Source organism: Saccostrea cucullata, unplaced genomic scaffold (genome assembly GCF_032062105.1).
Source record: "Saccostrea cucullata isolate Sc308-1 unplaced genomic scaffold, CSIRO_AGI_Scuc_v1 ctg699, whole genome shotgun sequence".
NCBI lineage: Eukaryota > Metazoa > Mollusca > Bivalvia > Ostreida > Ostreidae > Saccostrea > Saccostrea cuccullata.
Genome location: NW_026929109.1, coordinates 153,066 through 172,178, shown reverse-complemented (window position 1 = coordinate 172,178; position 19,113 = coordinate 153,066). Strand labels below are relative to the sequence as shown.

The window sequence follows — 19,113 nt, the reverse complement described above, 5'->3', positions numbered from 1 at the left end:
GAAGTTGAAAAAAGAAACACAAGTTACTTATAGTCTCTCAAAACAAGTTCAGTTAATCTCTTCAGGTAGGCAGATAGCTGGTTTCAAGTTTTTCTCTTGTACATATATTATCTTAGCAAATTTTCATCCCAATGTGGTGGACAGAAAAAAAAATTTATTGGTGACATTTAGAACTGTTAGAAGTTAAAAAAAAAATTATATTTAAATGATATAGAAAAAATAATTGATAAAAAAATGAATTCCCAAGTATTGTATAATTGTGTTTTAGATCAAATTGAAGTTATTGATAATTAAGTTTGACGGTTACATCGGAGTGGGTAAAAGTATTGTAATAGGAAAAATTTCAAAACAAAAAGTTCAAGCTATGCTCATATATGTAATCTTAAAAGTCCAGGTGCAGAGGAATTGTGTTGGCTTAAGGTTGTAGCACAGTATATGGAACAACTTCAGATTCAAACTCTTAAGTTTGCTTTGTGAATTTTATGGAGATCCATTTGTGATCATATTGTAACCATTTCACTAAATGGGCGTTTTCTGTAAAAGAGATCGCACACAGTATTTTTAACCCTGTCTCTAAGGACTGTAATTTTAATATAAATGTTATATAGCCTGCCCACTCATCAGTTTTTGTTTGGACAATGATATCATTTAAAACCATTTCTTAGAATTTGATCTAGTAATAACATATGTTTTCCTTTGAGTGTACATGTACTTTCAGCAAATGGAAGTGTATATTAAACTTTGCAGTCAAAGACTTCCTCTTGAAAAAAATGAAAAATGTGTCTGCTTTTATATTCTATTTCATGAAATTATCTTGTCATATTTAAGAGTAACAATAAATTAAATCGCGTTGCCCCTAATTAAGCTTTTTTTGCTTCGATTGTCAAGCCAGGGACTATGGTTATAAACATGATATCATAATTTATGACTATATTAAGGAATACTGTAAAAGAAATCGCAAGAAAATGAAATGAGGAGAAGTGAAACAAACATGGCTTAATTGACAGATCTGTATTTAAGAGTGTCTGGCAAATTAATCTCAGAACCCGTCAGACATCTTTAATACGGTTAGAAAACTTGACTGAGAGCCAATATTAGGCTTTAATTGAAGGTCGAAATTCCTTTTAGACAATTTTTTATTCTAATCTTTTGATGAAAATTGCAATTATAGTTGGATTGATTTCGATTTGGCCTGTCTCGGTACAGACAAATTTGGTTTGTGTAACCTATGGTATACGATATCAGCCATTTTGAGAGCTTAAGCAGTAATGGACAATATTTTATCAAAATCGGGACAATCCTCATAATCGCTAGAATTGTCTGAGACAATTTCCAAAACAGTCAATACTTACGGACAAGATAGGACAAAATATGGCATTTTCTGTTTACTTAATATAAAAAGCATTAGACAGTTCACAACAGATCATCTGCCGGGACGATTTCATCGCCTTATTAGGCAAGAATTTTGCTGAGTGTAATTTTCAGATAAAATCGGGTAGAACCATTAGAATTGGACTGTTTGAAGGAGAAGCCATTACTGACCATGTACAATATTTCAGCGGAGAGCATATGGTGCATATGGTCTGATTTTAAAAAACTGTAATGAAAACATCTCTCAGAGTGATGGATTGTTTTCAGACTTTGCTTATTAACTTTGCGCTGGGGCAGTTTTCTATTGATTTTCTACTCAATTTGAAAATCTTTGTTGATTTAAGAAAAGATACAGATGCACACTGTTTGTTTTCCAAGCACTTCAGTCCCTCTTTGAAAATGTCATCAATTATTTTCTCTAATGCCTCCACAAATCCAGGGCATTGTCATTCTTTATCAACAAGATCTTTTGAATATTTTAGGGGATGATGGGAGATTGGAAAATGTCGGAATTTTCATCTTACTGCCATATAAAGCTAGGGACCTAAGTTGAAAAACGGTATACATTGCCAAGTTTTGTCTGGTCTGATCAATACTATAAAGTCTTTCCAACCAACTGAAAAGATTAAAAAAATCAATATGCCATACTCCAACATTTTAAGTTGCTTTGGCTGACCACATAAATGAAATAATTTTGATGGAATTGGCACTAGAAAATTGTTTTCAATTATCTTTTTCCTCTTTCGGGATCGAAATCGAACTATTTCTCAAGTAAACATATGAGATGAATGTCCGTCTGCGTTTTTTTTCTCAAATGATATATTTATGGTGTTTCTTTGACAGATTGAGATTTTTTAATATCAAATGAAACATAATGGCCATTCTACAACTGTCTGATGTATTCTTTCATGACAAACAGATATTTGTTACTTACGTATTGATTGGCTCAAAATTGGCCCCCAGATACCCAGTGCCTGTAACCTTTCAGTATATTAGTAGATATTTTTACTGCCTTAAAATATTAATAATTGTAATAGCAGATGTTTTATGATGCCAGTATGAAAAACCATTCCATTCTTTATGACCTTGGTATACTATATGTGTGGATAACACTCTATGTGTAATGAAAGGTCACTTAGTTTTTTTTTTGAGTTTTTTTTTCAGAACCTATTTCATATCATTATTTTTTATTAGAACAAATGTGTACTTCAAATTTTCTTTTTTTTATGAAATCAAATTTAGATACATGTATATGTTTTAATCTTTTCGGAGATTAATTAGTGTTATTAATTAATTACAGGGGAGTGACAGAGAGGAGGGGGAGGAGGAGAGTGGGGAGTTATCAGTGAACCAGATGGAACTTCTAGAACTAGAGATGAGAGCTAGAGCCATCAAAGCCATGCTGCTCGCCCAGGAACAAAGAGACAAACAGACCGACAAGGACTGAGCCAAGAGCAGTAACTCTTACTGACGAAAGGCTGAGTAATGGGCAATAACTCTCACACAGTCTCATTCAAGACAATCTGTAACAATCTGTATACTACAGAAATCATCCAAGAGTTTCAAAATACATGTATTAAAAAAAGAGTTTTCATCACATGCCAAATTACATCTGTGTTTTTGTATTTTTATATGAATATTTTGTTTGCACTGAATTGAGTGTAACAGCTGAATATTTACAAGTGCAAGACAAGATGAAAGTTGTGACATTTTCTGTTTCAATATTTTTTATTGTGTTATATGAAAGATTTTTATTTTTGTATCAGAGAAACAATTAAAAAATCGTTAGATCTCAATAATTTTGTTTCTTTTTAATGATCAATGTAAATATTACTGGATGAAGAGACTATTATAATAATCTTTGTAAAAAGTGCAGGGGGGATGTTACAATGCCATTTGTACCACAGGAAATGGCAGTTTGTGAATTTTAGTGCAATGTACTCAACAAGTCAGCCCCTTTACAAAGGATATAAACATGCTAAAATATGCCCTGTATAAAAGAGAAATGAAGAGAGCTTTCGGACAGAATTTATTAAATCACATATCATAATTGAAGTATGTAAGTTAAAATTTTTAGATTTTAACAACTACTAATATAGTTACAAAAGGTTATATATCACATTCCCTCTTTTGTTCGCAAACTTTTTAGCTCACCTGAGCAGAAGGCTCAAGTGAGCTTTTCTGATCAAAATTTGTCCGTTGTCTGTTGTCGTAAACTTTTCATATTTTCATCTTCTCAAGAACCACAGGGCCAATTTCAACCAAACTTGCCACAAAGTAACCTTGGGTGAAAGGGATTCAAGTTTGTTCAATTGAAGGGCCAAACCCTCTTCCAAGGGGAGATAATCATGAATTAATGAAAAATTAATGGGATCTTTTAAAAATCTTCTTCTTTACAAGTACTGGACCAGGAAAGATGAAACTCATGTGGAAGCATCCTCAGGTAGTGTAGATTCCATTTTGTTCAAATCATGACTCCCTGGGGGTAGGGTGGGGCAACATTGGCTGATCAAAGATTTACATAGAATGATATAGGAAAAATCTTTGAAATCTTCTTCTCAAGAGCCACTGGGCTAGCTGCAGATCTGTAGTGTTATGGTTTTATATATTTGTCTTTGACCATAATGCTACAGATCCCTTATTGCAAAAAAGGTGCAATTTACGGCTCAATATTTTTTGCTTACTTTTGGGGAGAATTTTTCCACTTTCTAGCATTGGTCAATCAACTACCTTTCACTCCCTAATTCTAGACACATTCTGTAGCCAATATGTATATTTTATCTACCTCCCAACCATTTATAGTTGTCTCCACAGGCAATAAACCTGCTTTAAGTGAATTTTCAGTAATCTAACATATAATTTTAATCAAGCTAGTTTATCACTTGTAGAGATGACTATAAAGGGTAGGTAGATGTAAAAAGTACACATATTAGTTAAATAATGTGCCTTAAATTAGGGAGTGAAAGATAGTTAATTGACCAATGCTAGAAAGTACCTTTTTTGCATTATGGGATCTGTAGCGTTGTGGTCAAAGACAAATATATAAAACCAAAACCATAACGCTACAGATCTGCAGCTACCAGTGGGCCAGGAAATATGAAACATGTGAAAACATCCCCAGATAGTGTACCGGTAGGTTTAAGTTTGTTAAAATCATGACCCCCAGGGGCAAGGCGGGGCCACCATTGACGATTAAAGTTTTACATAGGAATATATTGGAAAAATCTTTTAAAAATTTCTCAAGAACCACTGTGCCAGTAAAGATGAAACTTATATAGAGGCATCCTCAGGTAGTGTAGATTCCATTTTGTTCAAATCTTGACCCCCGGGGTAGGCGGGGTCCACAACTGACGATCAAAGATTTACATATAGGAATATATAGGAAAAATCTTTGAAAATCTTCTTCTCAAGAACCGCTTTGCCAGGAAAGATGAAACTTATGTGAAAACATCCTCAGGTAGTGTTCTGGTAGATTTAAGTTTGTTCAAATCATGATCCCCAGGGGTAGGGCGGGGCCACAATTGACGATTAAAGTTTTACATAGGAATGAATACATCGGAAAATATATAAAAACCACAAGGCCATGGTTGGTCATATCTTTATGTAAGCATCCTCACGTAGTGTTTATTCAAGTTTGTTCAAGTTATGAACAGGAAGTAGGTTGGGTAGGGTGGGCCACAATTAGGGATCAAGTTTTGCCTGGAATTATCAATGAAATATTTTCCCAGGAACAGAAAAGCTATATTTAATCATATTGATATGGAGGCATCCTCAGGTAGTACTGGTCATACTGGTTCAAATGAGGGCTCCCAGGGGTAGGGCTAGGCCACAATAGGGGGGAGAGGGGGTTAAATGAATAAATATGGAAAAAATCATCTTCTCAAAAACAGCAAAACCATTTATTGTATGGAAGCATCATCAGGTAGTTGGTAGTTTAAAATTCCCTCCTCCATGTAAACTTCTCAATACTGATGTGATTTCTGTTTTTATTTCCTAGCCAATGTGCTCAGTTGAGCGATGTGGCTTATGGGCCCTTGTTTCAGAATATTATCAGTAGAAGCAATCTTCTGGCAATGAATATTAGAGGGAGGGTGTCTATTATCCCCCCCCCCCTTACTATCCAGGAATTTGTTGACAAGCAGAGTGAAAAAAAAAAAGAAAACGTGAAAACCTATTGGGGGAAGCTTTTCTAAAGGGTTCTGAGTTTTCTAGAATCGTTCATTTATTTAATGTTATTAACGAAATCCAAAAGGGGAAGGGAGGGACCAGACCCCTCTAGATGCGCTTGATCTATTTTTATTTTCCAGTTCTGAATCAGCAATAAAGTATGACGATTTATAATCATCATTTTCACTAAGCATCAGGCGCATTTTCCGACGAAATAATCAATCAAAATTTTTAAAACATTACCATTTTGAACTTTTAAACATTTTTCAGTTTCAAATTGAAACATGAAGATAATGAAGAGGTTTGTGAGATTAGGACAGAAATTATTGATTAGGAAATCAGTATGACAAGTATGAATCGTGCAACTTGTTAAAATAATAGGTGACATTTACAGCATCTTGCAGAGTTATAAATCTGAGAATAAAGAATTAATTGATGCTTCTTTCTTTAAATTCAGTTTCAACCTAGCTCTTTTTGGAACTTGGAATGCCAAAGTCTTAATAAAGTACAAAAATTATTAGAAATTTGTCAGAGGTTTATCCTCTACGTGGAAGCATCGTGCATTTTTTGGTCGTGGTTTGCGACGATGGGAAAAGATAGATAACTCGCATTCAAATTTGATCCATTTGAGTTTTCTTTGACGCAGACGGATCTATAATTTTTATCTGACAAAGAGGTGTTGTACGTTCAAATAATAATACAGAAAAAGCACAGGCACCTGACGTTACTTATTTTTCTTTTAAATAAAATAAAATATACCCTTACCTTATAATAAGGTAAGGGTATATTTTTTTATTTAAAAGAAAAACTATTATCAATGGTACTGTGAGCGATGAGCTCACTTTAATCATATTGATATGGAGCCTCCCATATGGTTATAACTGGTGAAATAGTCCATCTTTTCCTGTGGCCGGGAAACCCAAGATATGTGTCGGATTAAAAAGTAAAAGAGGTCACAATGGCAATATGTAATAAAGATTCTGTGCAAGTATAATCAAATTTCATTCAGTGGTATGAGAGGAGTTGCGGATAAGAGATGGGTACCCCAAAGCGTAACAGACGGAATTTTTCACAGACAGACGGACGGAAAACGTGACAACCTATTGACGGACGCTTTTCGGAAATACCGATTACTATATACCCCCACTTTTCAAGCGGGGGGTATAATAAGTAACGTTAGGTGCCTGTGAGAAAAAGTGAAAGAAAGGGTATGTCTAATGTCACTGTTGTTATTATTTAAAATGTTTTTTGGGTTTTATCTTTTTAATTTAATCGTGATCGTTAAAGTCTGTAACTGATCTTCACTAGTAAGCACAATTTTATTTCTAGGAAAAATGATAAATTATGCTGCTTTTCATAAATTAAAAATTACAGTGGTGGGGCTTGGTAAATGGGTTCAAATCTAGCTATTATGGTGACTTCTATACCTCTATGCATATCCAGTCAGCAGTATCCGTTTTGAAAGGGGACAGCCGGAGAAAAAAAAATATCTAAAAAAAAAAGAAATGACAGGCAAAACTACATAAATATTTTTTTTTTAGTGGTGTGGATATTTTATTTTGAGAAACCCGAATTAGGTTTTTCGAGTTAGAATGTTGCTCTTTTACAGTCTAGCTTACAGTTAATGAAGAAGACGATGTGTATTTTGGACGCAAAACATTTTTTAGTTCTACGATCTACAGATGATCCGGTTAAACCCCAGGCTCTGAATATAGAAAGACATTAATTACGAAACTCAGCTGTTTTGTGCAACAGCCAGTTGAATTCTAATAACAAGAGGCCATGGGCCACATCACTCACCTGAGTAACTTTGATGATGCCATTCTTTACCAGATCCCCCTCTGGTAATACCTATTGTGACCTCGCCCTATATACCCCCACCCCACCCCGGGGGACATGATTTTACCAATTTAGAATCTACATTTCTCCAGGATGCTTACACATAAGTTTCATTTTTTCTGGCCCAGTGGTTCTTGAGAAGAAGATTTAAAAAAAAATTTCCTTTATATTTCAATGTAAAACGTTGATTCCCTGTTGTGGCTCCGCCCTGCCCCAGGGGTCATGATTTTAACAATTTTGAATCTACACTAAACAATACAAGGATGCTTCCACGTAAGTTTCAGCTTTTATGGCCTAGTGGTTCTTGAGCAGAAGATTTTTAGAGATTTTTCCTATATATTTCTATGTTAAACTTTGATTCCCCATGATTTAAATAATTTAGAATCTTCGCTACCCCAGGATGCTTCCACATAAATTTCAGCTTTTATAATCCAGTGGTTCTTGAGATGAAAATTTTTTAAAGAATTCTCCTATATATTTCAATGTAAAACTTGAATTCCTAGTGTGGTCCCGCCCTACCCCCGGGGGCCATGATTTTAATAATTTAGAATCTACACTATTCCAGGATTCTTTTATATAAGTTTCAGCTTTTCTTGCCTTGTGGTTCTTGAGAAGAAGATTTTTTTAATGATTCCACCCTATTTTTATCTTTTCTTGATTATCTCCCCTTATAAACGGACTTGGCACTTTATTTCAACAATTTGAATTTCCCATCACCCAAGAATGCCTTGTATCAAGTTTGGTTAAAATTGGCCCAATGGTTCTTGAGAAGAAGTTGAAAATGTGAAAAGTTTACAGACGGACAGACGGACGGACAACGGACAACTGGTGATCAGAAAAGCTCACTTTCAGCTTAGGTTAGCTAAAAATCATACCCTACCTCTCCCCGCAAAAAATATAATCCCAAAAAGTTGCCAAATGATAGAAATACCCCTTCGTAACTTTTTTTTTTATATCCCTCTTCGTTCTGTGTAGCAAGCATAGTGGCCACCATAGATATACTATGAATTACATAAAAACATCAAACTGAGATAAAATATTCATGAATGCAGGTGAGCAATGTGGCCCCTTAGCCTGTTTAATTAGTATTCACAAGAAAAGAATATGACAGGTCTGAATTAAAGAATTTAAATTTAAATGAAGGAATCTTTTAAAATAAATAAAATTTCGGCCTTCAGTTTATGAAATACATGTACATTGTATGTACATAGCACTACCAATCTTGAGTTGGCAAAGGCGTGGAATTAAATGTAAAAATTCTTGGTAGATTCATGGTTTTTGTAGGAAAATGTTTTGGCACCCAATCTCATCCTTACGAAAATTAAAATTAATTGTGAAATCTTATCACATTTTAAAAGGACACCAAAAACCCTATTTCAAAAGATACTTTGCCTTTTGTGAAAAATGCGCATGAACTTGGCGTATTGTACCTCCCCATTCCATATTTTTCTGTTTTTAAAAATCAGGTCGGGTCTTCTTTTTACCTATTTGTATTCTATTATGCAATATATGTCATCGATAATGTAACCCTTTTGTCTCTATAAAATGCTTTTAGATATATCGTTTTTCGACTGATATATAAACAAGAGGGCCGTGGGCCACATTGCTCACCTGAGAAACTTTGGCAATGCTGTTCTTGACCAGAACCCCCTCCTTGTAATACCTATTCAGGGGTCATGATTTGGACAATTTCGTATCTAAACTACGTACCCCAAGATGTTTCCACATAAGTTTCAGCTTTACGGCCCAGTGGTTCTTATGAAGACTATTTTTGAAGATTTTTCCTATATACATGTATTTCAATGAAAACTTTGATTTTATATTATGGCCCCGCCCTACCCTAGGGGGTAATGATATTAACAATAAAGAATCTACACTACCCCAGGATGCTCCCACATAAGTTGCAGCTTTTCTGGCCAGTGGTTCTTAGGATTGATTGATTGTATATTGTTTAACGTCCCTCTCGAGAATTTTTCCCTCATAATGGAGACGCCACCACTTGCCGGCGGAGAGCTACAAATTTTGTCCTATACTCAGCAATCAGGGCCATTGAGCAGGGAGGGATCTTTTTAGTGCCAGCACCTACGGCGACACGGGACCTCGGTTTATACGGTCTCATCCGAAGGACCGGTCTCCACGTCTCACAGTCGGATTCGAACCCGCGACGTAAGGATCATCTCCAATCGCATCATCTCGGGTCTTTCCGTCAGAGGTCGGAAAAACAACCTCGAATGTATTAACATCACCGGATGTTAAAAATTTATACATCTTCCTGCTTATTCAAATATAGTGTAGACGGAGATAGAAGTTCCTTCTATGGTATATTTTAGGTAATATCATTACGTTGAGTAAAATTGAACTCCATATTCCACAGATGAAAGGTCTCCATGCATTTATTTCAAATATCGTGAAAAGGGGGAGTTGTAATGGCGTCTGCCATATACATTCGAGGTCGTTTTTCCGATAGCCGGAAAGGCCCGAGAAGTTGCGATTGGGATCATCTCCTTACTTAGCGACTCTAGAGCACCGCTCTAACAACTGTGCCACGCGGGCGACGTGGTTCTTAGGAAAAAGATTTTAAAAGATTTTTCCAATATATTTTATTGTGGTCTGACTTATCCCCGCAGGTTTGAAAGTAGGCTAAAATTTATGGGAAAAAAGATCAAGGTCAAGGGAAAAAGTCAAAGTAAAAAAAACTGATGCAGTGATGAGAGCAGTTCAATAAAGAATTTAATTTACGCACAATTTTTTAAAAAAACGAAGAAATGAAAGAAAGAAAAGTGGGGAGAAAAAAAGTGAAGGAAAAGGAGGCTAGGAGAAGTGAAAACATCAAAAACATAAAAGAAAAAAATATTAAATATAATAAAGAATTCACATTTAGTAAGATTTTTAATGTCCAGAGAAAGGCAGGCGCTGTCTAGAAAGTTTCACTAATTTAGAGTTATCCCTCTTGCCACGGAAACATCGACGTTCCCTGCGCCGCTTTCACTGTAATTGTCCCTCTACTCTCTCTCTCTCTCTCTCTCTCTCTCTCTCTCTCTCCACATCATTCCTGATATCTCGTAATTCTTGATGAATTTATAATTAGAAGCTTAATTTTTTTTAACATATCCAAATATCATTCTTTTTATTACAAAACGTTACTGAATTACATCATGACATAAGTAGTAAGTAAATTTGTTTTTACAGGTAATTCCAAACGGTTGTCTGATTTAGGTAAGCGGCTCAGGAAAATGCAGGCGCTGTCTAGAAAGTTTCACTAATTTAGAGTTATCCTTCTTGCCACGGAAACATCGACGTTCCATACGCCGCTTTCACTGTAATTGTCCCTCTACTCTCTCTCTCTCTCTCTCTCTCTCTCTCTCTCTCTCCACATCATTCCTGATATCTCGTAATTCTTGATGAATTTATAATTAGAAGCTTAATTTTTTTTAACATATCCAAATATCATTCTTTTTATTACAAAACGTTACTGAATTACATCATGACATAAGTAGTAAGTAAATTTGTTTTTACAGGTAATTCCAAACGGTTGTCTGATTTAGGTAAGCGGCTCAGGAAAATAGACTCACGTGATGATGACTTTGATTAATACATGATAAGCGGCATATTTTTAAATATTATACTTCTTTGCAACACTTAATTTTTATGGCGGTGGGAAGTTATTGAGTATATCATTACAAGAGGTACAAGGTCTACAGTGCTAACCTTAGTTATATGTCTTTGCTGCAAACAATTTGATTGTAAACTCCATTCGAATTCCAAGAGTTATAATTTCAACAACTAATATGGATCTATGCTCCATATGTATTCTTGTTTATGGCCGTAGAAACTTTAATCAAACTTCTGATCTCTTCAACCCCAATTCACCGCCGGAGATGTCTCTGACCGTAAGAGAATGATAGACATTTCCATCTTGATAATTTCATACAAACAGAACTTTTCTGATGGATACTTTAATCAGCGTAATACCAATACAAATGTTACTTCTTGGCTTTACTAAATACAATTTCAACTGTTTCATAAAGTGCTTTGTCAGTACCATTAATATTCGAACAATCCCGGTTTCAATATGAAAAGGAAACGATGTAGAGCAAGAACACACTGAGATAGGTCTCATTATCATTAAGGTCATACGCAATGTAGTTTGAACTTTATTTGTTTCTTTCCTGGAGTTGGAGACTGGAGAGTTCCGCTAGATGAAGGACCCATGTGCAATATTTATATGTCTATATATGGATTTGTACACCTCTTCTAAAACAATTTTTGATGAAAAAAAATCTGGAATTTATGTTTTGTAATTTTTCTGCATTTTTCTTTGAATAATGCGAAAATTTTCACTATTTGATATCTTTTCAAAACCCCTAGTAGCGCATGCTGATTTTTTGTCTAAAAACATGTAATGGTATTGTAAGTTTAAATTTAGAATATCTTCAGAAATTATCAGTAGGTGAGGTACGTTGCGTATGTCCTTAATGTTCAAATATTTGTCCGACAATGGAGTGGACATGACAATTCATTTTTTTTATCATTTGATATTTTATGCACATATTGAAAGTCCACATTACAAACACTTGTTGGAGATGTCATATTGGAATATAAACCTCCTGCATATTTGAGATCGATTTTCCTTGATCGATATCAATTTACGTGGCGTCGATAAAAAAGCTGGCTTATAGGACCAAGTTATTCAATGTTTTGCAGGTTTAATTAAAAGACGAACAATACTGATTTCCGCTATTTACTTTTTAATCAAAAGGCCCTCTCATCAAGATGGATTTGATTATTTTTACCAGAAGGGTCTGCAGTCGTCTGCAAACTCCTTGAGCAGACGACCACTGGGGAGGACGCGGGAAAATTCCTTATGATGGAATAAAGGTGGTCTGCAAATACATTTAGGGAAAAAAAGAGTACTTATTTAATTAGAGTCGAAACGAAACATTTATAGAAATCAATAACATAATTGAACTAAATTGTTTAGATTCGTGTATCGCGGGTTTGCTTGATTATGCATACAAAACGTTTTCGCTCTTTTGGGTCTAGTGTGGATCATGATTAATGAATATTTTAGTTAGGAATGATTTAGTCGTGTGGAGGCCTCTGTTACAGTAGATTCTATCTGACTGCTAGGTATCGATTCTTTTGGGGAGTTCCTATACAATGCCAGGCCAAAAAAGCACAGAAATAAAAGGGTTTTAGAAGCAATTCTCAGAGATGGAAATGGACTGCAAACTTTGCATGCCATCACACAACGAACTCCGACTCCGCACGCCAAATATGCAAATTCTGAGAAATATTCTACAGTAGCATCTTGTGTCTTTTCTCATTTACCACCCCTCTTTAAAGAAAATGGCCAATATAGAGTAATAAATTTATTTATAATTGTGTGCTTTGATACTCTGAATGGGGCATAATTGCAGTATTTTAAAGCCTCGGAATCCCCACCAAATACAGTTATCGCATCCTTGATGCATTGCCGAATTGTTATGTGGATGAATTCAATGCTTTTCTTCCTAAAATACTTTTAAGTATTGCATTGTATTATTACTTTATTTGCTTTATAGTCACGCGAACTAGATCTTTGGAATTTGTAGATATTTTCTTTGACAATTTTTAGACAACTTGCATGGCAGTTTCTTGATTCAGTTGGCAAAGACAAGCCATTTCATTTCATATTTTGAGATGTGTTTAATTCCTAATTAACTACGTTTATGACAAACACAAAACCACTTTCTTTATTGTCTTTTATTTGAAATTTAGAATAATATCACAGAAAATAAAAATCAGTTGACGACAATACTTATAACTTATAAGTTACAATCGTCTTAAACTAAGACTTCGTATAGGGATGTTCAACAGCAAACAAACGAATGAATACAGTAAGGAGATTTTTTTAAATAAGCATTACAAATAACAATTAAATTAATTTACCCCGAAATGGGCTAATTTTTAAACTTAAATCAAACTTTACTCAAATTATCAATTTCAATTTTTTTTTTGAAACTTAACTGCAAAGGGAAAAACACACCTTTGTAATAAAATTAATTTATTTTTATACATAAACGCCATGTTGAGCACACCTACATTTTACGACATACGGCGTCTGGTAATGAACCTTTGATCAGAAAAAAAAATCCAGGCTGACGGAGCTATATATTCAGCGTCTGGATTCAAATACGTTTTAATTCATGGTGCCACAGACTTCATCTTTACTCATGAGAAAGGAAAGCTAAGCAAGTTTCTTTAATCCTTTTGGAATTCGATCAATGGTCGACTTTTGTGGACTAAAAATGAAGACTTTAAATAACCTTTCGGAATAGACAATAAGGCATTAGACAGATTTAATTTCGTGGGAGAAAAGTATTTTTAATTAAATTGCCCTACTTTTAAAAGATCGTTGATGATTTTCACCTTTTGAAGACCTTTGGTGCATATGCACGACGACTTAATTAAAATGATTTCCTAATGCTTTTTTAAAACTAGATATGCGGATAGAGGATAGGTTTCATATCAATATTTCGCTGAATCTACAAGTCTAATTTTAAAACTACCTATTCTGAATTCATGCCAAAATATAAAAAAATCTGAATTTTAAAAAATTCTTCAGATCAAATTTCAAATTTCTCATGAATTAAATATGAAGGCTTTGGGATAAAATCATTGAATATTCATTCATTCTTATTGAACAAATCTGTCACCGGCAAATTTTGATTCATGGTATTTGTCTACTTGCATGAAAAAATGATAACATGATATGCTCATATTTATGTATAACCAACGATCATCTAAATGTCAAGTAATGTCCCTAGCTGATTGTTCATTCCTAGCACAGAAAAATCTTCTTCCAGAACAGCAGGACAAGAAATCATAATAAACCCGAACATCTCCATATTGAAATGGTTCAAAGTTGCTCTTTGACCTTGAAGTTCATATCAAGGTCAAAGGTAAAGGTAATTAAAATCTAGCTCTCTAGTCTCTCAACATAGAATATTTATCATTTCATCCTTGTCATGTTCTTTATACACCAATTTAAAAATTTCTTATGTAGATTTGTCGCCCTCGATCGGTGCGCAGTGGTTGGAGTGTTTATTTTAGGATCGCGGAGTAACGTCTTGGGTTCGAGTCCCAATGCGTTCCTTCAGTTTAGACAATATAAATCAAGGTTCAGTGTCACAGTAGGTGCGAGCATGAAAAAAGGTCCCACACTTCTTAATCATATATAGGTTCCAAGTACATGTCTAAAACAGTGTTCCAACAGAAAGTGGTGGCGTCTCTATATGAGTGCAAATTACCACAGAGACAAACAAAACAAACAAAATTTTAAAGCTAGTTTTGGATATAATCATAGAATGAGATGCCACTGCATTCTCTTTTACGGCGAAAAAAATCTGGTTCCTTTAACAGACATCGAATGGATGTTCACAAGTCTGATTGATTTTCATTCTGGAATTTTGTGTTTTACGATGACTTTGATTAAACATTGCTTCTTTTGAATTAAAACAAATGCAATTTAGGTTTTATCTTTTATCAAGATCAAACACATGGTGAAAGTCAATTTTTCTTTGTTTTGGCAGGTATCGGGTACGTAATTATATAACTGTCCTATACAGAATAAAAAAACGATTACAAATAAGAACAAAACATTTAATTACGTCTGTCCCCTATATTTCAATTATCTTGCCCCAAGATAAAACGTTCAATATTGTATTTCCGCACAACATTCAAATCTTTATTGTGTGTTTCTATACTTTAGAGAGTGATTAGATGTTTTTGTCTTTGAAATAACCTCGCATTGTTAATCGAATCCCATCGGGACTAATAGGAAGATTTCAGTGTATACACAAATTCTACTAACAGCAGAACCCATACAGGGAACCCCATAAATGTCATTTGCTTAATTCATCAAATTTGGCGACCGCACAAACCGCTGTTGACCTCCCCGGGTTACACTTGTATATTATCAATTTGAAGTTCACGAGTCCCTTGGAAATTGCGATATAATTATGAATATTGTGTATGGTTCTATCAAGTCAATATTAGGATAATCATAAGGCCAATTGAATGTCTGAGAGTTAACCAAACGTTAACCAACCCTGAAGGAATTATGCTGACAAATCCCTTTTTCCCCATTTAGATGTTCAACAGAATATTTTGCTTAATTAGAAAACTCTCCTAACCTATTTTTTCGGGGGGGGGGGGGGGGTTGAAGGAGAATACAATTTTAACCCTCTTTCAGTTAAGTCATCCATTTACTCATTAACTTAAATGCTGTTAGGTTTAAAAGAAAAATTCCAGGAAACTTATGATAGATAACGATGTGACAGAAGAAAAAACACGATAAGCCAAATTCCAAAGGATTTTGGAAAATTCTTCGAAAAATATCGAAACCGTGCCAGATAACAAAAGCAGGTTTTAATCAATTCAAGAAATACAAAAACGGTTTATTCTGAGATACAATCCATACGATAGAGGAATAAAGATTAATTAGATTGTGATTTTGCTTCGTGCTTCTCGAAGATAATAAGTTGATGTCATGATATTTTTACATCAATTGCAACTCGTAAAGAATGATTCAACATTACCTTAAGCAATGCCCCCCTCAAAGATTCATCTAAAATTTATGAAATTTTTCATCAACTCGTCATTAGTTCTTCATTCGTCAAGAATTAAGATACTCTTTTTTCCCCCTTTTATCTTTAAAACTTCATTAGGAATAAAACTTTAATTCCGGATTATAGCATGAATGTCTTAATGGTACTGAATCCCGAGAGAAAGAGTCGATTTCTCCGAAATGTTCTGTTATGTCATGTTCGAAGTTTTGAAAGGCAGGGAATAAATACTTAAATAGGAAATATTATTTATCCCCACCCGTAAAATTCAATTTTTATAGAAAACTACAATTAATTAAGATGATAGAGTATGGTAGATATATATATGTATTTGTGGAATTTAGGTCCTGTGTTATTCATTATGTTGAGAAAAAAAATTCTTTTTGTTTCATCAGTGTTTCAGTCAAAAATCCTCAAGGTGCCCACTTCCGTCTATACGAGAAAACTTGGAAAGAATATGATATTTAATCTTGAAATATTTGACAACCACCAGGTTAATGTTTTGCTAGAAAAAAAATCTTTCATTGATCTTTTGTTCTAAATAAATGCAAATTAAGTTTTTTAAAGAAATAAATTTCAAGAATTTCTTTCAGAATTTAATTTCTTCAAAAACTTGACTAATTTTTGGGATGCGCTTTGAGTTAGGAATTTCTTAAATTAACAGTGTAATTACCAACACGTTGCGTCTATAGATGCTGCTTTTAAATCACCTTTTTAGATCCCGGTTTCCTGTATTTCGTATTTTGCATTAAAAGCCTGAAAACGTTTGCACTTGGTCTCGTCATAAATCAGGAAAGCTGGTAAATATGTTTTGAATATGATTCTACTTGTGAATAATTCTGTTATAATCAGGCCTATCTAGCAATCATCGTTAAAGAAGCTTGGAAATAAATTGTTATCTTTCAATGTGTTTCCAAACTCAGAAGTTGCATGGCCTACGAATTCTTTGAAGTCTTTTTTTACGATGCAATCATTGATTGATTAATTTAAAAAAAACTGAAATCTGAACGAAAAGTGCTTTGAATAAAAGAAAAAAAGTAAACATTAAAAGTTTTACAAATGTACACTTTTGCTGTACTGGCTTGCACTTCCGGGTCAAAGACATCAACGACGTCTGTCTGCGATTGTAATAATTTCAAGTACCGAACTTTTATTAACTATTTTGACGTAGATTGTTACTATCGTTTCACTGATGTTGCTTTAATAAAGATTCTAATAATGCTAGGCAATAGAGGAATATCAAATGTATAATGGCTATGCGTCTAGATTTTATTTTTTGTTGTATGTGTATTAATCTGCTCATATGTGATATGCTCGAGTCCCCTCAGTTTACGGACTGTAAGTTACTGTTTTATATCTTATTCCATTGTACGAGTTGTTAATCAAGACCCTTGACACTGCAAGGATGAGCTCCAGATACTAGTACACCTACATCACAGAAATTTAATATATCTGGCTCTAAGGGAGGGGGAGGGGGTCAGGACCTCTGTTCCTCCAGATCCGAGCATGTCTGTTTAAAATTTGCTGAGAACTATTTCTTTTGTATTTTTTTAAACACATACACATGTTGAACTTATTCTCCAAAACCACCAGTTCAATATTTCCTCAATCATGGCAAAAAGCATGCTTAAATATGTTAATCCTCTTCCGATTGGAAATATTTGGATATAATGAATAGGTTTAGGTAACTAGGGAGAAATTCTGCTTTAGAGCCAGATTGATTTTAGAGGGGAAAATCTTCTCTACAAGTCCGGGTTGTAGTGTAATTTTTAAAATACAAGAGGCGGAGGGGCCACAGCGCTCACCTGAGCACATCAGGCTTGTTCCTCATTTGAACAAACTAGAATCTACACTAATTGAGGATGATTCCATATAAATATCACAAATCATAACTTTGCAGTACTTGAAAAGAAGATTTTAAAAGGTTTCCCTATATGTTCCTATGTAAAACTTTGATCCGCCATTTTGGCCCTACACCCCCGGGGGTGATTGAACAAATTTGAATCCACACTACCTGAGGATGATCCCACATGAGTTCCATCTTTCCTGGCCCAGTAGTACTTGAGAAGAAGATTTTTAAAGATTTTTCCTATATATTCCTATGTAAAACTTTGATCCGCCATTTGGGCCCCACCCTTCCCCGGGAGGTCATGATTTGAACAAACTTGAATCCACACTACCTGAGGATGATTCCACATGAGTTTCATCTTTCCTGGCCCAGTGGTTCTTGAGAAGAAGATTTTTAAAGATTTTTCCTATATATTCCTATGTAAAACTTGGGTCGGCCATTTTGGCCCCACCCTAGACCCGTGGGTCATGATTTGAACAAACTTGAATCTACACTACCTGAGGATGATTCCACATGAGTTTCATCTTTCCTGGCCCAGTGGTTCTTGAGAAGAAGATTTTTTAAAAATGCCATTAATTTTTCGCTAATTCATATATATAAGGGTCTGGCCCTTCATTTGAACAAACTTGATCCCCTTCACCCAAGGATACTTTGTACCAAGTTTGGTAAATTATGGTTCTTTAGAAGAAGATGAAAATGTGAAAAGTTTACGACGACAACAACGACAACGACAACGACGACGACAACGACAGACAACGGACAAATTTTGATCAGAAAAGCTCACTTGAGCCTTCGGCTCAGGTGAGCTAATAAGTTCAACAAAGCTATTTGTTGATCAAACGTTTATTTACATCCTCCTTGGTGCTCCCATAGATGATCCAAAATAAATAAAATTAGAATAAAAATTCTTCTCCAAAAATGTTATATTTCCGACAGGGACTCATTAGAAAAGTTCATGAAATTTTTTTTTTGAAGAGCAACAACCTTGTAATGAGTCTGTAAGCAAGTTCATAAATAACTCTAAGATGTATGGTAGGCAATTGGAACCACAAATAGGTTTCAGTTTCACACAAGGGAATACTTAGCAAATTCAGTTTAAACAGAGAACAATTATTGATGTTTTCATATTTTATTTATTAGTGAACAGAAAAGTAATGTGTACGTTTTTCTTCCAATCATAAAGAAGATCCCACCATCGGGGTTCAAATAGTTATATTATTAAAAATAATAATAATTTTTAAAATTGTCTATATGTATATAGAAAGGCAACTTTTCTTT

At 34.5% G+C, this 19,113-nt stretch overlaps 1 protein-coding gene across 1 annotated transcript in view; it reads left to right on the top strand.

Annotated features, from left to right (window-relative positions):
- The window catches only part of LOC134279791 (caspase activity and apoptosis inhibitor 1-like), a 71,015-nt gene extending 68,117 nt beyond the window's left edge, over positions 1 to 2,898 (top strand). The window contains exon 8 of the mRNA XM_062762209.1: positions 2,672 to 2,898. Within this exon, the coding sequence (XP_062618193.1) occupies positions 2,672 to 2,818 (147 nt within the window). The 3' untranslated portion in view covers positions 2,819 to 2,898. The remainder of the gene's footprint in view (positions 1 to 2,671) is intronic.
- Positions 2,899 to 19,113: the final 16,215 nt, after the last annotated feature.